The 22,956-nt window shown below is 51.2% G+C and overlaps 1 protein-coding gene across 1 annotated transcript; it reads left to right on the top strand.

Moving 5' to 3' along the window:
• Window positions 1-1,029: 1,029 nt before the first annotated feature.
• Window positions 1,030-22,947, top strand: SYNGR3 (synaptogyrin 3). Its single transcript, NM_001007834.2, has 4 exons — window positions 1,030-1,197; window positions 10,519-10,759; window positions 16,275-16,417; window positions 17,902-22,947. Exons 1-4 carry the CDS (start codon window positions 1,099-1,101, stop codon window positions 18,109-18,111), a joined length of 693 nt encoding a protein of 230 aa, NP_001007835.1. The 5' UTR covers window positions 1,030-1,098; the 3' UTR covers window positions 18,112-22,947.
• Window positions 22,948-22,956: the final 9 nt, after the last annotated feature.

Genomic DNA, 22,956 nt, shown 5'->3' on the forward strand with positions numbered 1-22,956 from the left:
GCTCCATCTCCATCAGTCTTTGCTTCCTACCTCTTGCACCAGGTCTGTGTGGTGATCTGTCTCCATTTGTGCTTGGAGTCATGACACCTCTGCTCCAGCAGCATGGGTTGCCCTGGCTATAGACCTCACCTCTGTGTGGTGACCATAGCTGTAGCAAGGTGTCCTGGCTGCAGTGTGGTTGCTGCAGCAGGCTGGCCGTGTTCAGCGAGGTAACTTCAGCCACAGCACAGTGACCACAGCTGCAGCATGGGGACTCCAGCAGCAGCAGCACATGTTCATCAGCTGTAGCACTGTGCATGGCTATTGCTTAGTGACGATGGCTGCAGCACGATGTCCCTGATTACAGTGTTTTCATCATGGCTGTAGCACAGTGCCCATGGCTGCAGCATGGTGCCTGTGGCCATTGCATGGCGTTCCTGGCAATAATGTGTTCACAGTCATTGCACAGTGCTCATGGTCATTGCATGATGTCCCTGGCTGTAGCATCATGCTTACAGTCATTGCGTGGTGTCTCATCTCTTGACTGCAGTACGTTTTTGGTCATTGCGTGGTGCTCATGGTTATTGCATGGTGTCCCTGGCTGTAGCATGGTGCTCATGGGCATTGCATGGTGTCTCTAGCTGTAGTATGGTGCATCTGGTCATTGCGTGGTGTCCCTGGCTGTAGCATGATGTTCATGGCCTTTGCATGATGTCCCTGGCTGTACCGTGATGCTCATGGCCGTTGCGTCGTGTTCCTGGCTGTAGCGTGGTGCTCACGGGCACTGCACGCTGTTTGTGGTCATTGCGCGGTGCTCCCGTCTGCAGCACGGTGCCCATGGCCGTGGCACGCAGTGCCCGCAGCGCGCAGTGAGCTCGGCCTCCCGCGGTGGGAGGAGGTCGCCTTGCGGTGAGCAGCACGCCGGGCGCGTGCACCTGCCGCCGCCCCCCCACCCCGCGGGTGGTTCTTCCCGCTGCCCGCGCGCGGCGCTGCGGACGAGCCCACGCGAAAGGCGCGCGGGGGGCGGGAGGACAGGCGCGCGGCCGGCGCGGGGAGCGCGCGCGGCTCGGCTCGGCTCGGAGCGGCGCTGGAGCGGAGCGGAGCGGGCGGTGGGGGAAGATGGAAGGAGCGTCCTTCGGAGCGGGCCGGGCCGGCGGCGCCGTCGATCCCCTGGATTTCCTTAAGCAGCCTCAAACCATCCTTCGGGCGACGGCTTGGGTAAGGCGGGGCGGGCAGCGTGCGGTGGCCGGGCACAGAGCGGTGCCCGTGGCGGTGTGTGGTGCCCATTGCAGCGTGCGGTGCCCGTGCAGTCTGCAGTGCCCGGGTATTGTGCATGCTCATGCGGTGTGCGGTGCCCGTGCGGTGTGCAGCCAGCAGACACCGTGCAATGGGCAGCGCTTTGGCGGCTGGCTCCCGTGGGAAGTTCCGTGGGGACGGGCACGGTGCAGCGGGTGGATGATGCTGTAGCCCTGCGGTGGTTTTGCCCCTGGTGCTTGAGCATGAGAGAGCAGGGTGCAGCACAGAAGCACAGGACATTTTCTTCCCATCCGTGCTCTCTGTGTGCATGTGTAAGAGAGATGAAATCTTACAGCCAGCCCTGCCCAGCTCCCCCTGTTCATCCAAATGGATGTCATATTTGCTGGTCCTTTCCCATACGTGAGTTCTGCCGCACAGGGGGGAACAAGAGGTGGGATCTGTGCTGCAGCCACTCAGTGAAGTCTTTGCCCGTTGCTGCTCCATGAATAAGCAGCCAGAGTGCTGCGCTGCCAGGCTGCAGTGCCCGGCTCTCACCTGCTACAGTCTGCAAGCGTGCATGGCCAGGGAGCTCTGCAATGCCCAAAGTCCCTAGCATGGAGTCTCAGCCCTGCTCCTGCAGGCTGCAGGTTCTGGTTCTCAGAGCTGGGCCCTAGGGGCTCATCCTCACTCGTGCATGGGGGCCATGGCCACTGGCTCCGTGTCACCTTCAGCAGTGCCACACGCATGCAGTGAGGGAAGGGGCTGCCCCTCCAGCTGCCATCACACAGTGCGTAGGAGGACCCCGGGGTGCCTGAGCGGCATAACATGGGAGCATGCACTTACTTTCAAGCACATGAGCAGTTCCAGCTGCAATCACATGCTCAAAATTCAACCACATGCTTAATTGTTTGGCTGGATTGGAGCCAGTGAACTTGCTAGGGCTTTCAGAAAGCCCTTGGCTCCATTAGTGAAGGAAGGTGGAGGTTATGGATTCGGAGCATTCACGTGTGGGGCAGGGTTTGTGAGGCTTCTGCTGGCAGACATTTCCTAGAAGCATCATTTCAATCTGGAGGACTTGGTTGGGATCCAGTGGGATCCTCCACGTGGCAAACCATTGGCAACATGTTGGTTTGGGCATGGTCAGATAAATCAGTGGCCAACAGGTGTTGAGTTGGGTTCCCTTTAAAAAGATCTGCCAGCACCCAGCCAGAGAGCTCACCCTCCTTGGACTTGTGGACAACGGGAGCAGCGTATGGGAGATGAACTAAAAATCCCAGCTTAGAAGATATTTGTGTGTGTATTTGTTGGCTGTTCAGTAGAAAAGTCATTCATTTTGTAGGTCTAGGTTCAGAAAACTGAGCGTGTACAACCACAGAATGGGTCAACTCTAAGCAGGTGGAGGGGCCCATTGGCTTTTATGAACATGACATGCACAGGGTTTGCAATGTGCAGTCAGATTCAATAAGGCCTAGAAAGTACATGTTGAAGCCATGTGGATGCCTCCCTTGTCTCACATATACTAGAAGATCTGTTGTGGACCCCCTCCCTTGGAGATGCAGCACAGGGGTGTGGAGTCCCCATGCTGTGACCCCGCTGTGTGCCACTGGCTACCCTCCAGCATGAGCAGGGATGTGGTCGGTGGGAGCTGGGCACTTGGGGCCAGTTGCCGTTCTGCCTGATGCATGGCTGCTGTTACTTCTTGCAGCTTTTGCAAAGCAAAGTGTGCCCAGGCTCTTTTTAGCTTTACTGCTCGTGCCAGATCAAACCCACAGCCTGTTTTAAGATGGAGAGCTTGGACGGAGGCGGCAAGCAATGCACTACAAAGCAGCATCTGTCTAAGATCTTTCTGCCTTTCTGTTCCACCCTGAAGCTTCCCTTTGCCAGGCTGGGGTATGCAGCACAGCCCCGCAGCCACTGCAACGCTCCATTACTTGCTTCACAGTGCCCACCTTTGCTGGCATGCCCATAGCCACAGCCTGGGGGCTTGTTCAGAAACCCCTTGAGCTGGGTGTAGTTGTCAGGGCATTTTTTTCGTGTGATTCCCCTTCCTGTTGCTTGTTGTCACATCTCTTTAAGCCCATTTAACCTGTGTTGTAGGAGCAAACCTTGGAGGCTTAATCCTTGCTGCCGTTATAAAATCACAGAATGGTTGGGTTGGAAGGGACCTTAAAGCCACCCCAACCTTCTCTTCTCCAAACTGAACACCCCCACCTCCCGCAGCCTGTCCTCGCAGCAGAGGTGCTCCAGCCCTCTAAGCATCCCTGTGCCCTCTGCTGGCCCTGCTCCAACAGCCCCACTTCTGTCTTGTGCTGGAAGCCCCAGACCTGGATGCAGAACTCCTGATGGGGCCTCAAGTGTTGCAGAGTGGAGGGGGACAGTCCCCTCCCTGCCCCACTGCCACTTCCTCTGCTGATGCAGCCAAGTTGGCCTTCTGGGCTGCAAGTGCACACTGCTGGCTCATATCCATCTTCTTGTCCTTCAGGACCACCCACCCAAGCCTTTCTCTGCAGGGCTACTCTCAGTGTGTTTTCCTGTCTGTACGCAGAGCTGGGACTGCCCCAACCCAAGTGCAGTACTTCACACTGGGCCTTGTTGTATCTCATTCGGTTCTTGCAGGCCCACATTTCAAACCTGTCCAGGTCTGTCTGGATGGTGTCTCCTTTGGAGGAGGGTGCTGTCTTGGTGGCCCTTTGGGATGTGCTGGTGGAGACCCTCTCTTTGGGCAGCCAGTCAGCCCACTGGCTGCTGCCTGCTGATGGGGTTTCACAACCTGTCATTGCCCAGCAGGACTCAGCCCCATTCTGCGGCTCCAGCGGTTGCTCCGGGGCTGTGGGTTCAGCTCTGGTGCTGACAAACATCTGAGGGCCCCTTGGGTGAATAGTGACTTTGGGTTAGAAATTCCCAAACGTAGGTTTTGGTGAAAGGCAATTCCTGATGCTACCTCATACCGTGACCTCTCCATACATAGCAATTCTGAATATCTGAAAGGAAAAAAACCTATTCTGCCATAAGCTGTAAAACCAAAAGCTGGAAAGAACCATTTAACAGTTCCTCATTCATCTCTTCCCCCTCTGTCTGATGCAGTTTGTCAGAAGAAGATGTGATCATTCTTGTGGTTTCCTTTTTGGTCATTTTTTGTATAGCAAGTCAAAGTCGGTGCTTACCAAGGCCTGCCTGCAGAACCGTGAGCCCCCCTCTCTGTAGTGCCATGGCTGCCCGTGCTTCTAAGCAGCCGTGCAGCTTTTAAGGGGGATTGTTTGCTTAATGCAGCTTTAGATTTGACTTTTAGAAGCAGTTATGGTAAATATGCTATTCAAGTAAATGTTGTTAGTAATTCGTATAAATTTCAGTAAAAGCAACACTAGAAGCCTTTTTCCTTGACATGTCAGCTTTCACCCCAAGAGGTGGCAGCCCCAGTGTGTGTGCTTTGGGGTTTCTTCTGCCATGCTGGATCTCTGCAAGTTCCCTACAGCTTCAAGGGCTACTTCAGCATTTCCTCACAGTGACTTTGGTGTGACTCAGAGTTGCTTCACTCACCCAGGGTGCGCGCCATGGTACAGCACTGCCTGCGGCTGGCACCTGCCTGCCCTGCCTGGAGCCTTTCTGCTTTCCTAAAGCTGAATGGGGTGTAGTTCATCACCTGTTGGCTGAGAGCTGTTCCTGTGCGGTGTTAGCTCATTCAGCCCAGCATTTTGTTTAGGTTTTCCTTGCCTTTAAGAGCATAACCTTCACTAGAGGATGGGACAGCAGCAGCCAAAACTGCCTAGCTGTGGGTGTAGGAGCAAATGGAAATCCCCATAACCTTTGATATGCAGTAGTGAACTTATAGGACCAGAAATTGCTTTGGCTCAGATCCAGGAGAAGTCTTTAAGTGCTGTGTATTAGTCCATAATGTGGCAAATCATTGTCTTTCAGCAAGATGTGTGTGCTTTGCTGAGGGATGAGTTGGGTAAGAGCTGGGTTGGATGTGTTATGGGTAGGAGGTTGTTTTTGGAGGGGCTGGTGGGCCCTTTCTGCCCTCTTTTGGGTTCGTTTGATTTGTCTGGGAGAGTGAAAGGTGCTGCTGCCTCCTGTGTGCTCACTGTAAAGGCTGTGTTTGTTTTTATCAGAAAAAAAAAAAAAACAGCTCAGGAGCAGAGGAGCCAAGCAGCAGCAGCAGAAGAGCAGGGCTCTGGGGTGGTCACTGTGCTGCACCCTGGGCACGGTGGCCCTCCTGCCTTCCTGAGGAACCTCTGCCCCGGCTGCAGGGTCCCCCAGCATGGAAGACTTGTGGCTCTCAGAGAGGGGCTGCAGGGCTGGGCTGTGCCTCAGGAGCCTGCAGCAGTGCTCAGAGTCAGTGCTGTGATCTTGGCTGCTCTGGGCTTTGTCTAGTGCTGGCTGCTTTCAGTAAGGTCACCAGATTTCCATCTTAATTTTCTTTTTCCATGGGCTGTAGATTAAAGGCTGAACTTAAGCTTTACATTTTTGTTAATGAAATTATACAGAAGTTTCACCACATCTGAGCTTAAGATGCGGCTGAATTATCGTTTTCCTGTCATCACCGATTCCAAACGCTGTCTTGATGTGTGCTCAGATTGTGCCACTAGACCAGGAACTTTGAATGGATGCTGTGTTTCAACCAACATCTTTTGCCACATTAAAAAAGTAATTCAGTAAGAAGCAGTCATGTGGTCATCAACATGCATCCTTCACAGGCTGATTAGCCCATTAGACATGTCCATAACCCTATTAGGATTGGCATCATGCTATCCGGTTCTGTGCCAGAAACTGCATCAGGTCTTTCCTTTGTGGTCACATCCCCAGTCCTCATGGGAGATCTGGTAGTGCTTAGGGTGGTTCTTGGCCTTCATGCTCCCCAGTAAATTATGCTTTGCTGTTACTGACAGCTGTAAGGATGAAATGGGGAGGAGAGGGGACCAGATTCCCCCAGAATCTGGGTGTGAAGCACTGGGGAACAGCCCAGCTCCAGGCGGGGTGTCCTTGCAGTACAGTGCAGCTCCAGCCCAGGGCCCAGTGGGGGCTGAAATGCTCCGTGCTGGGGAGAATGTGGCTTGTGCCTGTCTCACCTCAGTAATTTTTCCTTTATGTTTGCTCTACATCCTCACTCAGGGATAGTTCAAGGAGCAGCGGGGGCTGGAGAAGGCAGCATCTGGCAAGGGCTTACCCTGATGTTGGTGCTGGCTCTGTCCATCCGGGTTGTGCCTATCACCACTGACTGAGAGCTACTGCAGAGCGAATTAGGGGTAGATCATTTTTCTCCATGCATTAGATTTCCTTGATGTTGACATTAGCAGTTGCTTGTGTGTGTAATCAAAGCAAGGTTCTGCAGTCTCCTGCAACCCCACACCTTCTGGCAGTGTTTTTTCATAGGTCCCTGATTGAAGCACAGTGCATCGACACTGGAAACATCTCACCTTAAAATGGCTGACAGCTCACACACTGACGCTTTCAGCTCATGCTCTCGCGTTTTTTGCTTTTTGTTTTCCTTGTGATGACTGTGCTTAGATTGCCAGGACTCCATATGCACATTTCAGGTGCCTGGGTGACAGAAGGCTGAAAGCAGTGTGGGTAGAATACCTGCAGGTCTGGGGTTCGGTAGGCTCATGCTGCAGGAGGGAATGTAGATCTGCAAAGTGCGGTGGCAGACCCAAGCCAGGGCAGCCTGGCCAGCCAGCCATATCCAGATGGCAAAAACCTGGTGTGAGCAAGCCCTGCAGCAGGCTGCTCCTTCTCTTCTTTAGGAGAAAGCTAGGTATCACTCAGCAGTGTGCTGCCCACCAGCTGGGCACTGTCACCTGCATGCCCCAGAGCCCCTGTAGTGCACCGCTGGAGCACTGGTTAGGGTGATGCTCAAAGCCCTCTGGTTTCAGCTGTGCAGCGGTTGTTTTCCAGAGTCATGGTCTGTACTCACACCCCTTTGTCCTGTGCTACAGAAGAGCTTGCTGCCTGGCAGAGTCCCCTCTTGCTCAGGGATACTGGGCAGCTCTGCGCTTGCACAAGCAGCTCATCTGTGTTGCTGTGTGTACAGCTCTTTGTGCATCCTCCTAACCATGGTGGTTCTCCATCCTCTTGTAGAGAGTCTGGCCTTGCATTTTCTCTCTCAGGTCTCTGATGAGCTGGTTGAGAGCTTGAGCAAGTGAGGGCTGTGGAGGTAGTTGGGGCCTGGCACTTGTTCTTCATGAACTTCAAAAAGATGCTGTGGGTTTTACTTTTCCCCCTGTCTACCCCCGTTTCCTCAACTTTCTTTTAATCTACACATAGCAAAACAACACTGAAACTATTCTCATTAAAATGAGAATTACCAGCACCAGTTGTTGTTTTGTTTTTTAAGAAAATTAATATCAATCATGAGGCGAGGGGGAGAAAAAACATGGAAAGACTTGTTCTCACTGACAAGCATGTTTTGACAGGCATCCTCCAGTCAGCACTGTTTTGAGTACCTCCATCCTACACGTGCACTCACTGTTTGATGCTGGGCTGGGCTGGACTGTGCATTCTGTGGGTGTCAGCTCTCAGCCCCACACTCCTGCCAAGGCCCCCAGCCAGCCCCTTCCTGCGGGATCCCCCAGCTGCAAGATGGATGCAATTCTTTGCACTGAGCGGAGCAAAACTCACTGGAATTTAAAGCTAAGCAGAGAGACATCTGCAAGTACCACCTCTGGTGACATTTGCATTGGTCCCAGTTGTGCTGTGTGCATTTCGGGCACCTTTTGGCTTTTGTTCTCCTTCACGATTGCTCTCTAGGCATCCTCCTTTAACAGACCTGGCTATCCGATCCTGCATTCCAGCCATGATCCTGTTGATGTGCTCTGCTCAGCATGGGTTTTGCCTTCCCCCAGGAGCAGCACCAACACTGTGGGCAGCCCTGGCACTGCATCACCCAGCCGGGCTGTGAGCATGGGAGGCATCTGAATGCACCAAGAAGTAAGGCGGGCTGCTAATCCTGGGAGGATTTAGTAAAACACTTATCTGAGAAGCTAAGTACAAGTTCACTGGCCTGCCAGAGAAATAATCCAGTGGAATCAGAGGTTCTCAATTATTCATGTTTAGCAGAATCACATTATTTATTCCAGGGCCTGTTTTATAAATGCTGCTGCTATTTCTGATAGTAAATAACAATTTTGCATTATTTATGAACAGATTTTTACAACTGCTGATATTACAGCTGCTGCCAAAGCTCTGGGAAAATTATTAGTGCTGTTTGTTGTTGTTTGTTGCTTCCTTCTTACAATGCAGCCCTCTTGTTCTTTACGTGATGTTGTGGCCGTCACGGTGAGACAACGAGAAACTGGGTGCGAATGTGGGCGATGACTCACATTAGCAGGGAACTTGTGGTGGTACTTGGAGATGAATGGACTGGGGAAAGACCCCCAGGCCTTGGTTAAACTCGAAGATGAGGGGATGCTTGGAAGGAAAGCAGGATGCCTGGGTAGCACAGGGATGCCAGCTCAATTGGCAGGCAGGTCGTAGAGCATCTCCATCACCCAACATGGCCCAGCAGTGAGCTAACTTGAATTGCAAGTGCAAGAGGAGTGAGCTCCTGGCTGACAGTTTAGAGATGAACTCTGTCCCTGGTTGTCCTGCAGGTGGGTTTGTGGAATGGGGAGTGAGCATGGGGCAGGTGCTCTGCTAGCTGCTTGCACACCTAAGGCAGGATGTTCTCCAGAGACTGTACTGCTTCTGCTCATCATTTATTTCAGATGACACCCCACAGAGAAAGAAAATACCCTGTACCAATCTGTCGTATGCTTGCACTCTTGTAGACATGCTTCTCTGTTGTTCCCTCCAATATGGAGGGGAGTTAGTGGAGAGGATCTAAGACAGGTTTGCTGATGGGGCACTTGCATTTGCAAGTAGCTTCAGTTGGAACTGCCTCTGTCCCAGCTTCACCCCAGCTGGGAGGAGTGTGGAGGAGAGGGAGGAGGGCTGTCCATGTGGAATACTGCAGGGCAGCCAGGCGAGAGACATGCAGCCAGTGCTTGTGCTGTCACAGCATTACGCTGCAGTGTGCTGGAAGCTTTCTGAATGGTTTGTTTGTTGTTGGTTCTGCTGCCCCTATGCACTAGGGAGCAAGGTGAAGTGTCAGCAGGCAGAGTGACTGCGAGGGCCGTGGACTGCAGGTAGCAGGTGGCTGTGAGCTGCTGCATCTGTCTGTCACTTGTCTCAGTCTCGTGCTCTTAGTACAGGGCTGTGACTGCAGAGGAAGCAGTGAGGAGCTGTGTGTGGTCTCTGCCTGCATATGTGGCCTCTGGCTGCATCCTGGGAGCTAGCAGGGCAAGGGGGCGTGCAGGGATCTTGTGGTGCTGGTAGCAAGCGACAAGATCAGAGATGCACAGTGTGGTGCAAGGTCATCCACAGGTCTTGCTGCTCGGAGCTCAGCAATGAAAGCAGCCGCCCAGTGCTTCCCAGGCTGCAACAGAGTGAATGCAACTGGTTCTGTGGCTTCTGCTTGCTGCCTTTGGTTTTGGAGGGATGAGGGACTTACCTTGGCATGCAGCACTGTGAATGGCATTCGTGGACACAGCCGCATGCTACGACCCAGCTCCCTTCCTGCAGCCAGGATGTGAGGCAAAGCCCTGAGGAGCTGGAACTGAAGCTACTGTGGGGCAGCTGCCTCTCTCCATTGCTGTGTACTGGGGGGCTGGGGTCCTGCTGTTGGCTCTGCTGTGGGTCCCAGCAGTCAGCAGCAGGAATGGAGCAGCCACCAGTGAGCCCCTTCTCTACTGTCCCTTGCAGGGCTGGAACTGGGTCACTGCATAACAGATGCAGGTACTACATCCTTCAGCCCTGCTCTGTGGTTGAATTACCCCATTGTTTGCATGGCAGCACAATCATAACATCTTCCCCCTTCCCATGACACCCAAGTGAGCTGCTCCCCATGTCCCCAAGCACCCCATCCACCCTCTAGTGTGCATTCAGCAGCTCCATTATCTGTGACTTCATTTCTCTCTGCTCTGCAGTTACACAAGGGGGTTTATTGAGTGCAGCCTGATGGTGCAGAGCAGCACAAGCAGAAAGACTGTGCAGAGACCTGTCCAATCTGTTTAGTTTTCCCTTCTCCCTCCCCATCTCTTGAAACATGCTGCAAACCAAGCCACTGAAAACAAACAGGCTCACAGCAACAGGAGCCCTAGATGCCATCCGCCAGCCCATTGCATAGGGCCACCAGCCAGTTGTGTGTGGGGAGCTAACAAATGCTGTGTTGCCGTGGAGCCTCACAAGACTGAATCCAATTATGTTGCTGTTGGAAAACAGAGTTAAATGTAAGCAGCTGCAAGTTGTGTTTTCTCCTTCCTTCTGCAGATCTTTTCCATTGTGGTGTTTGGCTCCATTGTGAATGAGTGCTACATGAACAAGGATGGCACAGACCCTGAGCTACACTGCATCTTCAACGAGAATGAGAGTGCCTGCAGCTATGGCATCGCCATTGGCATTATTGCCTTCTTTGGATGCATCTTCTTCCTTGTTGTGGACCTCCAGTTCCAGCAGATCAGTAGTGTGAAGGACCGCAAACGAGCTGTCCTGCTGGACTTGGGTTTTTCAGGTATGACTTTGGCTTTGCTATGCTTGCTGTGGACACTGCTGGTTCCACGGGGTGTGCAGGGCCATTGCTGTGCCTGCAGCTCTGTGCTTGAGTCCTGCTCTCTTCTCTCAGGGCATGGCACAGCTCATGTCTTAGGGAGAAGGATGGGTTGTCTTGTCCAACAGTGAACCCAGAGGCAGCAATGGGGAAGCCAGTGTGTGGTAGTTTGGAGTCAGTGGGGTGTCCTGCTCACCTGTGTTGCTTCTGAAGCTGGGATCACGAAGGTCACCTGGGGAAGTGAGGCTTGGTGATCACATTTTACCCTGTCACATCTCCACATCTCCTGTTTCTGCCTCTTAACAAAAGTCATTTCATCAGTTACATCTGGATCTGTTATCACTTTGTGCATGTGTTTCTGCACACAGCAGAAGCGTGCTTCTACAGCAGGAGCTAAGACACCGTTGCCATCCCTCACTGCCTCCAGGGCTGGGGTTTGCCAGTAGCTCTGGATCTCCCAAGGACTCGTGTGGATTGTCTGTGCTGTCCCAAGCCCTTGACTCAGCCACATGAACAGGAGCTGATGGGCTGTGCGGTGCTGGGAGACACTGTCCTCTGCTTGGCTGCTCTGGGAGTTTTCTGGCTGAGTTTGCAGCTGATGTTCTCAATTTCCAGGCTCTTGTGTTAGCAAAGTCTGAAGGTGATTTATCCAGCACAAGCACAGCTGATGACTCTCTGATCCCAAATGAAAACATCCGTCATCATCTGCCTATGCTTGCCTGTAGTTAAGGATGTCCTCTCCTTGCTGGAAAGCTCATTTTCATGGTGCTAGAGCTCCAGTGTCCAGCCCTTGTGAGCTGACATTTACATCCCTTTCCATGGGGCTTGTTGCCTGCCGCTCTTCAATTCAAATGGAAGGGGAGAGTCCACATCCATCTTCTGCCTGGATGTGTGTCTCGGTCTGAGGCTGTGATCCTTCCCTGATTTTCACCTTGTAACAGCTGCACTCTCCCTTGCCAGGCTTGTATGAAATAGGGCCATGTCTGCCTTGTTCCTCTGTTGTCCTTGTCACACACAGTGTGCACAGTCATGGGGCTCTGCAGCAAGCTGCAGAAGATGGGCTTCTGCTCACAGGCATTGCTCTGCTCATGGGGACAGGCTTCAGTATTGCACCAGGGCTCTGTCCTAGTAAATCCTCCCCATCCACAAATTCCAAATACAGCTGAGCTGTCAGTGCTGACTATATTACTGGGACCGGGGGATAAGTGTGCATACTCCTTGATTGCATTGTGTCATCTGCATGGGTCCTTCCTCCTCCCTTGATTCGTCCCCTCTCCATGCTTCTTGTTAGAAAACAAGCAGACCACTTCCATGTTGCAAAGCAAACCGCTTATGGGCAAGTTGTGCTGCTGGGAGGGATGTGAGAGTGGCAGCACCCTTCTTACTTAGCTGGGTGCCAGTATCTGCCCTGTGTCTGACCTTCCCCTGCTACTTGTGCTGGCTTGAATCGAGGGTCTCAGCATGGGACATGGGTATGGAGGGGACCTTCCAGCTCCTTGGCTCCAGACTGTTTTTACATCATGTGTCCTGCTTCATACCTTAATCAAGCTCCTTCCTGGAGCTCTCATTTGCTGATTGAGAGCCTCACTGCATGTCTCCTCGCACCAGATGGACTCTCTGTTCCCTTCCACATGCCTGCAGTTCGTACCTCAGCCCAGATTCATCTCTCTTGATCATGGGTGGCTAGAGCTGTGTATGTGGAGCTGTTACTAGTGCTCTTACAAAGGTACTCAGACCCTGCTTCTCCTTTCCATCAGTTCTAGAAACCATGAGTGACTGGTCTACGTCAGTCAGGAGGATCTGCACTCTCAAATCACGTCATGATTCAAGCAGTGGCACCAGCTGTTGGTACACACAGTACTTGGTGTGCAAAACACCCTTCTGCTGCAGGTTTTCACGTTTCAATGGGAGATCTTAGGGTGGGTTCGTGCCCACTGTATCTTATTCCATTCCTATTTCTGTGCCTTCACATTTCTAAAATTACAGCTGCCCCAAACCTTCTGTACTGCTGTAGCCTGTGCACCCACTCACGCAGAGACTCCAGGCAGTTGGTTGCTTCCAGAAGCATATCTTGCAGCACAGATCAAATGCAGGGTTTTGCTGGCATGTGACCCCAAGCAGCCTGGAGCATGCAACCCAGGGGCTCTGTGTCCTCAGAGCCAATGTGTACATATGTGGCAGAGTGCAAACTGTGAGTTATTTGCATTGACTGCCTCTGTGTTAATCTCTAGGGACTTTATCTGTGGGACTTCTATGCTGCACCCTTCCTCTTCTTTTCCTCCTTGGCTTTTGATTTCCTTCTACTTGTGACTGTTTCATCCTTTCTCTCTGCATGTGAATTCTGCATTACTGTATGCTTTAATATAAAAGTAGAAAATACATTTGGGAAATAAGAGGGTGAGGAGCATCAAGCAGTGAGTGGGTGGGATGAGGGAGAAGAAGGTCACTCCTGTCCCTTTGCCTGGATTCCCCCAGTGCCTGGTGCTGGCTGCACGGAAGCAGAAGTGGCAGCTGCTGCCTGTGAAGGGCAAGGGAGGAGTTGGTCAAATTGCTAACCCACAGCTTCCTTTCACTTGAAGGAGGGAGAACTTGTACACCAGATCAGTAGTGGGTCAGAGGGCTTATACCGACAGCTTGCTGCTCCCACCCCAGCTGTACAAGGAGCATTAGCTGCCTGCAGTACAGAGGTTGTCCCCACAGTGGAGCTGCCTCACGGAGCACTGGGGGCTCTGCCTCTGGCAGCCCCAGTGTCCACAGGTAGGTGATGCTGGGTGCAAGCAGTGCTATGTCAGTGGCACTTGCAACTTTGTCCTCCATCTGCTCTTACAGCTGCTCCTGTAGATTGTGTGTTGCTTGGAACCAGGCTGTAATTACAACTGTAATGTATATTTCCTGGTGTTTGCACTCTGTTGTCTGCAAATTCTAAAACTATAATTATCTGCTGGCTCTTACAGCTATTCCTGGTATTTTCCTTCTCCCTGGTATGCTGGTGGGTGCAGAGCTGCTCTGGTGCCTGTTTCCACCAGGAGTCAGGAGTGGTGCTTGTGGCCACAGCAACCTGCTGTCAGCTCAGCCCCCCCTTCACAGGCTCTTAAAATCCATGGATATCAACCCACACCTCCCAAATACACATTTCCACTTGATCCTGGAAATATACTGAAGCTATAGGACATGACAGGGAAACTATGAGATGGTGCCCAGCTGGCACCAGGGCAGCCTGAACCCTGGGATGTGCAGGTGAGAGGAGGCAGCAGTGATCCCAGGCATGATTCACAGTGTTGGGCACAGAGTCTCATCACACAGGAGTGCTAACAGAGGGTGAACATGATCACAAATGGAAACGGGTGCTGGTACAGAACAAAAATAGTTCCTCCTAGAGCTCGCTGGGAAGCCTGATCTCACACACAGGCATGTGTCAGCTTTCCAAATGGCATAAACACCGCCTGGTACTTTCGGAGGTGCTCTCGGTACCTGACCCTGTCTTGTCCACTGGCAGCAATACTGCATTCTCTCTTTCCCAGGGCCTGCAGGGAAGCAGTTTTCTTCTTAGGAACTCAGCAGGAGCTGTCCTGATGTCAGGAGGACAGAGGCTTGTGTGCATCGTGAAACCTCAGTGAGATGCACATGGGCAGCAGCAGGAGCAACACCATCTGGGCGTTTCCCACTGAAGGTCTCAGACCAGCAGTCAGCACTGGGCAGGTCAAGCAGCTTCAGTATCTATGTTGCAGAGGAAGTTGTTAGCTGCAATACCCAGCACAGCCGGTGCACGGTCAGAGATGTGGATGTTGTCATTTTAAGTCCTGGCAACCCTTGGAAGATACCACTAACAGAAGGGGCTTAGCGCTAGGCGGTGGGGAGTCCCTGTGTCATAGATGTGGCACAGTGTCAGCTTTGCGACAGTGAGGGTCTTCCAAACAATTCCACTCCCTGTAAACCAATGATGAAGCCTAATCCTGCTGGAGGACCCCGCTGTCCCTTTGTTCCAGCCCTGGATGGCCCCATGGGATGCCCCTGAGCATCCACAACAGTGCTGTGAGTTAACCTGCTATGAGTTGCTCTCGCATTTCATCTCTGGTTTTTCTTCTTCCCAACACTGCTGCGTCTAGAAATGTGTAGATTTGAAGCAAGAGACTTCTTCCTGAATTTTGCTCTGTGGGCATGGGAGGTCTCATTTACCACTGGGGACAAGTGGATCATCCGTGAATGGAAATGTGTATGCAGAGGTGGCTTTGGTAGCAGGCATTAGCCATGTTCTGCAAAAAAAGGCTGTTTTGTTAGTCTGGGATTTGGAAGGGGAAAGTGTGGGTGATCCTAACTGGAGGGTGTGTTGCTGTAAGGGCAGATCAAGAGCCTGGCTTGGCTGGGCTGGCCAAAGTGTCCGCCCCAGGTCCAGTTGTGTAAGAAAAGGAAACAAGGAGTGTGTTCTCCTAAATTGCAGTTAGGCACAAATTTTGAATTGAAGGCAAGATGTATGCTAAGCCTTATAAATCTTGCACAGTGTTTGGATACAAGCATGCATTTTTTATAGCGCTTAAGAGCTGGTAAGATAAAGAGGGAAAAAGGAAGCTTCTTTCCTCTCCCTGCAGCCAGACTGTGCTATGGCCACAGGGCTGGCAGTGTGGCTGCTCGCTCTGATGTGCTGATAATCCCTGGGAAGAGGCTCGCAGCTCAGCAGCCCACTGCTGGGTCTGGATCTCTGCATGCACATTGGCAAATTCAGGGAGCTTTTTGCTGGCGATGCTCAGAAAGCTGGAGGCCCTTAAAACAGCATCATGGAAGGCTCCAGGTTATGCAGCTTCTTTTCACAGTACTGTAAAGTGTTACTGCTTGTTGCAGTGTGTGCTTGTGGCTAGCTTTGTGACTGTTCTGAGCTCCCTGACATCAGGCACTGCTGTTGGTTGGTGATTGAATTAGAGGAGCTGCAGCCCTATCTTGCTCAGCCAGCCTTGGTTCCAATAAGAAGTAATCACTGGAGCATTTTCGCTTGATCCCTGAAGGGTAGTGAGGCTGGGAGCAGGCACACAGCCCCCTCCACCTGCTGAGCAGCTGTACGGTGTCCAGCCCTAAGGTTCTGAAAGCTGCAGGTGTCCAGGAAGCAAAAGGTGGGCACAGCAGAGTGCTGGGGAGTGGGCTGGCAGCACCTTGGTGCCTCTGAGCAGGCTGCAGTCCCACCAAGTGCGAGAAGGGTACGTCTAAGGGTTGTGCTGTCCCTGCAAGGCTTAAGATCAAGGGAAGGTTTAGGTGCGCTAAACTGAAGGTAGGCAACAGACAAGATGATGCTACAGGTTCCCTCCAGTTCCATTTTTTAAGTGATTGTAAATTCCCCTCTTTCAAAATAGCTCTGTTTGGGTCATGCCACAGGATAAGGCACCCAGGACCACTGTTGCTGTTTGAATATCTTGGTGGCATTGTTCGTGGGGTTCTTGCAGCAGAGGAGGTGATGACAGTATCAGCACTGACTAGCTCTGTTCTCCTCCAGGTTTCTTGTCCTTCCTGTGGTTTGTAGCCTTCTGCTTCCTAGCAAACCAGTGGCAGCGGACAACGATGAGCAAAGGGGCTTTGCAAGGAGCAGATGCTGCCCGGGCAGCAATCGCCTTCTCCTTCTTCTCCATCATTGTCTGGGTGAGTTCAGCTTCTGGACTTTTCAGGGGCCACAGCACTACACCCAGGGCATTGTGGTACAAGTGCTATCTGCCACTGTCATGGTGAGGGTCATGATACCTATCCCCAGAGCTGGGCTTTGTGCCTGTGGATATCTATAGGGCATAGATGTAATGTTTACAGAAGAAACTACCCAACTCAGAGCTAGACTGGGGGGGAGGAGAAATGAAACTTACTATGGGCTCAGCACTGAGCTGAAGGAGGAATCTGGGGCATAGTTTGGGGAAGTGAATCCTGGTGAGTGGTGAAGGGCTGTACTGAAGAAACCTGCAGTCCATCCTTCTCCCTCTGCAGGGAGCTGAAACTGTGGTTACTTACCCAGGAAACCCCAGCTCCAGTCCCCTCTTCCTGGGAACTTCCAAACTTCTCCTTCTCCTGCAGCTGGCAAGTTGCATTTCCATATAAAACATATTGCTGCCCACGTGCTGCCCTCATTTCAGACCCCAGGGAGCAGTTTGGTTTGAAGCAAATGAGTTCCCAGGAGAAGTACACCATGATGAGCCTGTCCCATAGGGCTGTGGGGGATTTTGGCAGCCCATAGGGGGAAGCCAGGCTGATTGCTTTGCTGCTTTCCCGAGGAGAGGTGCAAAATGCTGCAGCAAATACATAAGGTCCGTTGCAGACAGTTGCTAGACCCAGCCTGTGCCCAATGGGGCCTGCAGCTCTTGGGCTTAGCGCTGCCCTGGTGCCAGGGCCAGGGAAATAATGTTGGGCCAGGGGAAATGCCAAAGGGCCGTGAGTGTAGAGCAGGGGAGCACCCGTTGCCCTTGGGGCTTACAGGGGGAGCTGAGGGCATGCCAGTCTTGGTGTCTGTGGGCAGGTTTTTTTAATCCCGAGTCTATCATTTAAAAACTAATTGAATTGTTAATGAAACTTCCTGAAATAAAGGTGAGTGCAGGTCTCTCACAGCACTGCTGCTTCCATTTCCCACAATTTGTGACCTGAATACTTGCAACCTGGAAAAGGGTGAAGGAGTCTCTGCAGGACTGGCCTATTTCACTGGCCTGGGACAGCTTCCACTCCTTGCAGTGGTTGGTTTGATGGTGCCACTTCCTTGATGACAGTGGGAACCTAATCTGAACACAGTGTGGGCTTTTGTTTTGCATGGGAAGAGCATGTAGTTCTCCATGGAACGTTTTGCTCTGCAGCACAAATATAAACAGTGGGAGGAGGCTGAAGGACAAGCACCTCTGTAAGGCCTGTTCTGTGGTTTGGGAGGCACAGAGGAAGGGAAAGGATGGCACAGGGACAGAGGGAAGCATAGAGTGCTGATGCAAAGTGGTGCAGTGTGGCACAGTGGTGCATGGTGGTGCAGCACCATTGTGCCCAGCACACCTGGCTCCTCCTGGGCCAGCGGTTTCTATGGCTGTGGAGGACCAGGAGGCAGCAGTCACCCACAAGCTACGTGCCAAGCACTCCCCCCAAAATCTCTTCATCACTTGCAGGTCGCGCTGGCGCTGAAGGCGCTGCAGCGGTACCGCCTGGGCACCGACATGTCACTCTTTGCCACCGACCAGTTTGCCACCGACCCCAACGCTGCGTACCCCGGGTACCCCACTGGCAGTGGCATTGAGAGCACAGAGACCTACCAGAGTCCCCCGTTCACCGAGACCTCGGACACCAACCCGAAAGGTTACCAAGTGCCAGCATACTGAGGGAGGAGGGCGTGCAGCCGTGTACAAATAGACCGAGTCCTATGGTGCAGTACAGTTAACCGGTTGATTGCAAATGTATTCAGTACCATTTCCTTAATGTGGCAAGTCAGTGCTGGGTTCCTTACTATTAGCTAGTTGTGCAGTGAATTCTGTACAGTGGTATTGGTTCTTGTCTTACCTGTCCAAGGGTTTTATAAAAGCAGTGTTCCCTCTAAGTCGGAAGAAAGAAGGTCGCTACTCCATGTGGCAGAAGATAAGTCAGTACCTTCTCTGAGGCTTGTTTTAGCACCACTGGGCACTAGGTGCCACAGAGTGCCTGGGAAAGCCAAAAATACCTTTTCCTGTTAGAAAACAAGGTAGCTGATGAGTTGTTCATCTCGTTCTTCCAGAGCTAACACAGATGTGGCCTCATTGCAGCGAGGGGGACTGCAGCTGTGGCGGTTGGCCCTGGGCTAGTCCTGCTGCTGGCAGAGCTTTCATGTACAGCACAGAGCAGAGGCCATGGAAAGTGCCAAATTTACAAAGAAATAAGTGGTGTCTGTGTTACTTTTATTTGTATATATTTATTGTACAAAAAAACACAACCAAACAGGTGTTTCAAATGTAGTGCAGGGGAGCATGGGGGCACAGAAGCTTGGGTTTTATGTTGAATATCCAAATAGCTTCTATGCTTCCATGCAGTTCTGGTTGAGGATACAGAAAGTTGTGTTTGAAACTTGCTTTTGAAAAGAATTTAGCAATAGTTGTCTGCTAATTAGAAATAGGCTTTTATCAGTGGAAAATATGGCGTGTTACAGTTCCACTTCATCATGGAGTTGGTGAAGTTTGCAAATTTACAGATAGTTCTGATTGGCAACACCGAACTCTTGCTCACCCTCAGACCCAGAGCTGCCAACACAAAAGGTGTGGGTGCCTCAGTGACTCAAATTCTAAATCAATTAGGAAGCAGAATGTAACTTGTGTTTTTCTACTGGGAGCAGCCACCATCTGTCGTAATTGCAGCAAAATCCTCAGGTGTAGATATGTGTGTTGCACTGCAGTCCCTGGCGATGCAGAATTCAAAGCGAGCACCGAAAGGACTCGATGGGCTTTGAAGTCTGTTGTGGGGGTGCATGTGGCACATGTTTGCCCATAGTGGGAGAATAGAGTGGATGATAAACGCCTGAGGAGGAGGCTGAGTTTGGTTTCCAGCAACAGAATTACAGCCTTGTTAATACCAAGTCAATCTGAAAAGTGCAGCAGATGCTCATCAGCAGCTGACGTGCTGGGTGTGCAGTGGCTTTGAGCAGAGCTGGGTGCTGCTGAGGACAGAGCATGGTGACTGAGCAGTGGGCCTGTCTGTGGCAGAGTCCCCCCAGCTCACCTGGCTGCAGGGATCCTTTGTTGCACTGTTGTTGCTGGCAGAGCTGTGTGTTGCCTTCTGACCTCACAAGCAATAGATAAAGGACTGCCCCAGCTGTTCTTGTAGCAAAAAAATCCAGCAGTTTTTTGTCATCATCATTAGCACAGCTCATTTCTGCTGCTAAATTGCAAATAAATGCATTAATTAATAAGCAGCAAACCTCATCACAGGCAGTCATTATCAGTGACAAAATGCATAACTTGAATACCCCACTATTTAGGTCAGATTAAAACTTGCATTCACAGTGAGCGCTGGCTTTCCTGGATCCGGATCTGCCTGGCAGCACCCAGTGCTGATGGAGCTGTGCAGGCATTTCCCAGCTCAGATGCTTCAGCTGCAGAGCGCAGCCTTCTGTGTGTGGTGACACAGGGACCTGGCATCCCTTACAGCTTTCCCTTACAGTGACAGCTCCACAACTTCCCCCAGTACCTTTGCCATCCACTCTGAAGTGAACTTGGTATTAAGAAGAGCTCAGCCCCGCTGCCAGCATAGATGTTCCCTGCAGCAGCAGGAGGATGCTGCACTGCTGATGGAGGAGGCTTCTGGAGCTGATGCAAGAAGCAAGAAAGGTGCCCTGGAGGCATCTACTATCCGCCTGTGCTAGTTGAGGTAGGTGAGCAATGAGAAATTTGTGCATTGAGTGGGGACACCCAAACCCCAGTAGAGTATAAGCCTAAGTTAATTCTCTAACCCTTGTGATTTTTCTAGAGCCAGTCTTGCTGAAAATAAAAGGGCAAAAGGTTTTAATACAGGGTACAGTAGAACTGTAGCAATATTTTCCTTAGAGGGAACACTGAAATTTTAGCAGCACAAACAGTACTTGTGTTAATATTTTAGCAAAATTATAATCAATTTAAATGTTTAAATTGATTGTATGTGAGATAATGTTTGTTCGGTACATTGTATTTTTTCTAACTATATAACTGTTCCAGAGTTTCCTTGTAACCGTAAAGAACTAAAGTTCTGTCTGACTGCGAGAAGTGTCCTGATCAGTGGTGTAAACATGCTGAATATTACAACATCTGAATGTACGCACCCCAGGCCTACATTGCATTTCTTTTCTTTCCACCCCTCCCACCCCATGGCTGTGGGACATGGGCGCACACACCCACGCACCCCCACGCTGTCACTGACCTAAGAGCAGCCACTGTGGCATGGGGACAACAGCAGCACAACTGTGACTTCATCCCCAGGCCGGGCACCGTCGTTCTTCTTAAGGTCAGCGTCTTATTACAGTCATTGCTCCCCAGAATGCATTGTTACGTATAAATTCTGCTTGGCGCTGTGTGTGTGTGAGGACCTGGATGTGCTGTACTCAGCAGGAGAGGAGGAGGAAGGGGCTTTGGTGCCTGGGTTTCCTGGCAGGGGTGAGGCCGAGCAGGTGCTGCTCCATGGCTGTGGTCTGGCTATGCCAACACTGCCAGAGAAACCTTCCCCTGCTCCAGGTAGGCAGGCAGGAGCTGGCGGGCATCCCTCATTTGGTGCAGTTTTTGCAGGCAGCAGTGATGAGGTCACCACAGTCATTCCTCAGTCTGCATCAGGGTGGGAAAAAATGTAATTAAGGTGGCACTGCGACACCCAAGATACTCATGCCTTGGAAGCAGCAGTTAGCCACCTGGAAAGATAAACGTTTCCTGGTTTGTTGGCGACTGTTGCTCAGCTCCTGTGTAATTCCCCATCCCCCAGGCTGGTAGCACAAGGCCCTGCTGAATTAAAACCTTAATTAAAGGAAGCGTGAGACACCGGCCCTCTCCCTGGCTGTGATGACTCATGCCTAACCCCTTGCAGAGGGTCCTTTTTCCAAGCACTTTGTGAGGCACTGCAGTGCTCCCACTGTCTGCTCTGTGTTACCAGTGCTGTCTGTTAACTGTTGTAGCACCCTCATGATGGGTCAGTCAGACTGCGTGTGCAGGTATGGGCTGTAACAGCAGAATTATTGGATCCCTGCAGTATCTCTTTTGAGGTTCAGACAATCTTACCATCATTCTTCATACATCTTTCACCCTGTTTCTTTCTCCCTCTAAGTTCACCATGGTACAGTGGACAGTAGCTGCCTTCCTTGTAACCCTCCAGACCAGCCCTTATAAGCATGCCAGGATTTTGCTGCAAATCCATGCCCTGCTGGCTGCTACCCCTATGCTGCTCTCAGAAGCCATTGTAGAGCCCTCCAGAAGCCCGGCAGCTGACCGGGCTGCCCTCAGCCTCACATGCTGACAGCTCCTGTGTAGTGTCAGGGCTGAATTTGGGCATAAAGAATAGACTGTAAACAAGCCTGTACCTTTCCTTCCTGGAGATTTGTTCTACCAGATCCTTGTGCTCTAGGAGGCTCTGTTGGGACAACACAGGCATTTCTCAGCACTGAAGTTAACCCATTATGGTGGTGGTGGTGGTTGTTGTTGCTGTTTTGCATGAACTTATACTTTAAACACATTAGAAAAGGATTTGAAATACAGACATTAGTTGGAAATTGCTCCCGGCATCTTAAGCTATTCCTAGCAAGGTAGAAGCTTTGTTTAACCAGTACTCAGTAAAAACATCTCCCTAACAACGTGCTTCACCATCTCCTGCAGTTTAACCACATCCATGAGCAGTTGGATTTGACTTGCTATTTTGGTGAGGCACTTAGCAAGATGAGTTTCCCATTGGGCAAACTGCAGGTCACTGCACAGCAGTGCTGAGTTCATGCTACAACAGTGACAGCTATGGCATTTCTCTGCTTTTTCCATAGGCCGCTCCTTACTGTGAGTTTTCCATCCCCTTCTCTCTCCTCCGCAGCACTGTCCTGTTCCCCCCACTCACATCTGCTGCCCTTCTGCCTGCTGCAGCCATGAGAGCAGTTGAATAGAATTAAACCAACTGTGATCGTTGTCTATTCATTAGTAAAAGTGTAGAATCAATATTCCTCTCTCTAAAAGCTGCGTATATTTGCAGACTTCCTTTCAGCCTTCTTTGTCTTCCTGGGGAGAGCAGACAAGTCGAGATCCACTCTGTTTTATTCATAATGCTTTTCTAGATTGCATTTAGAAGCTGCGTGTCAACCTCCCGCCCCCCACGAGGCTCAGACACGGCCTTCACTGTACCAACTTGAAACCCAAGTTCAGCTGCCTCTATTTCGTTGCAATATGCGTTTAAACATCAGATTCTTTACAAGTTTTAATAACAAAACGATACCAAATGTGGTTTGCAAATTTAAGTTCTTTTGCAGATACCTCTGTATAAGCAGACCGCTTCCACGAGTTGCAGTTGTCACTAACCTTACGTGGATTGTAGTATACAGTGGACTGTGTATGGAAATAAGTTAAAAATGTTTACAACTTTTGTATATATATATAAATATATATAAAAATATCTTTTGAGAGAGCGATCCGTGATGATGTATTTTCAGTGTCTGTGTACCAACTGCAACTTATTTTCAATAAAGAGTTTAAAATGAATAGAAACAG

The sequence above is a fragment of the Gallus gallus genome, chromosome 14, assembly GCF_016699485.2.
Source record: "Gallus gallus isolate bGalGal1 chromosome 14, bGalGal1.mat.broiler.GRCg7b, whole genome shotgun sequence".
Lineage (NCBI taxonomy): Eukaryota > Metazoa > Chordata > Aves > Galliformes > Phasianidae > Gallus > Gallus gallus.

Bases quoted from the DNA above. Each gene is read 5' to 3' on its own strand.
- SYNGR3 (NM_001007834.2), top strand. From the start codon at position 1,099: ATGGAAGGAGCGTCCTTCGGAGCGGGCCGGGCCGGCGGCGCCGTCGAT. The intron at 1,198-10,518 runs GTAAGGCGGGGC...TTCCTTCTGCAG, and splicing joins TCCTTCGGGCGACGGCTTGG to ATCTTTTCCATTGTGGTGTT. The intron at 10,760-16,274 runs GTATGACTTTGG...GTTCTCCTCCAG, and splicing joins GCTGGACTTGGGTTTTTCAG to GTTTCTTGTCCTTCCTGTGG.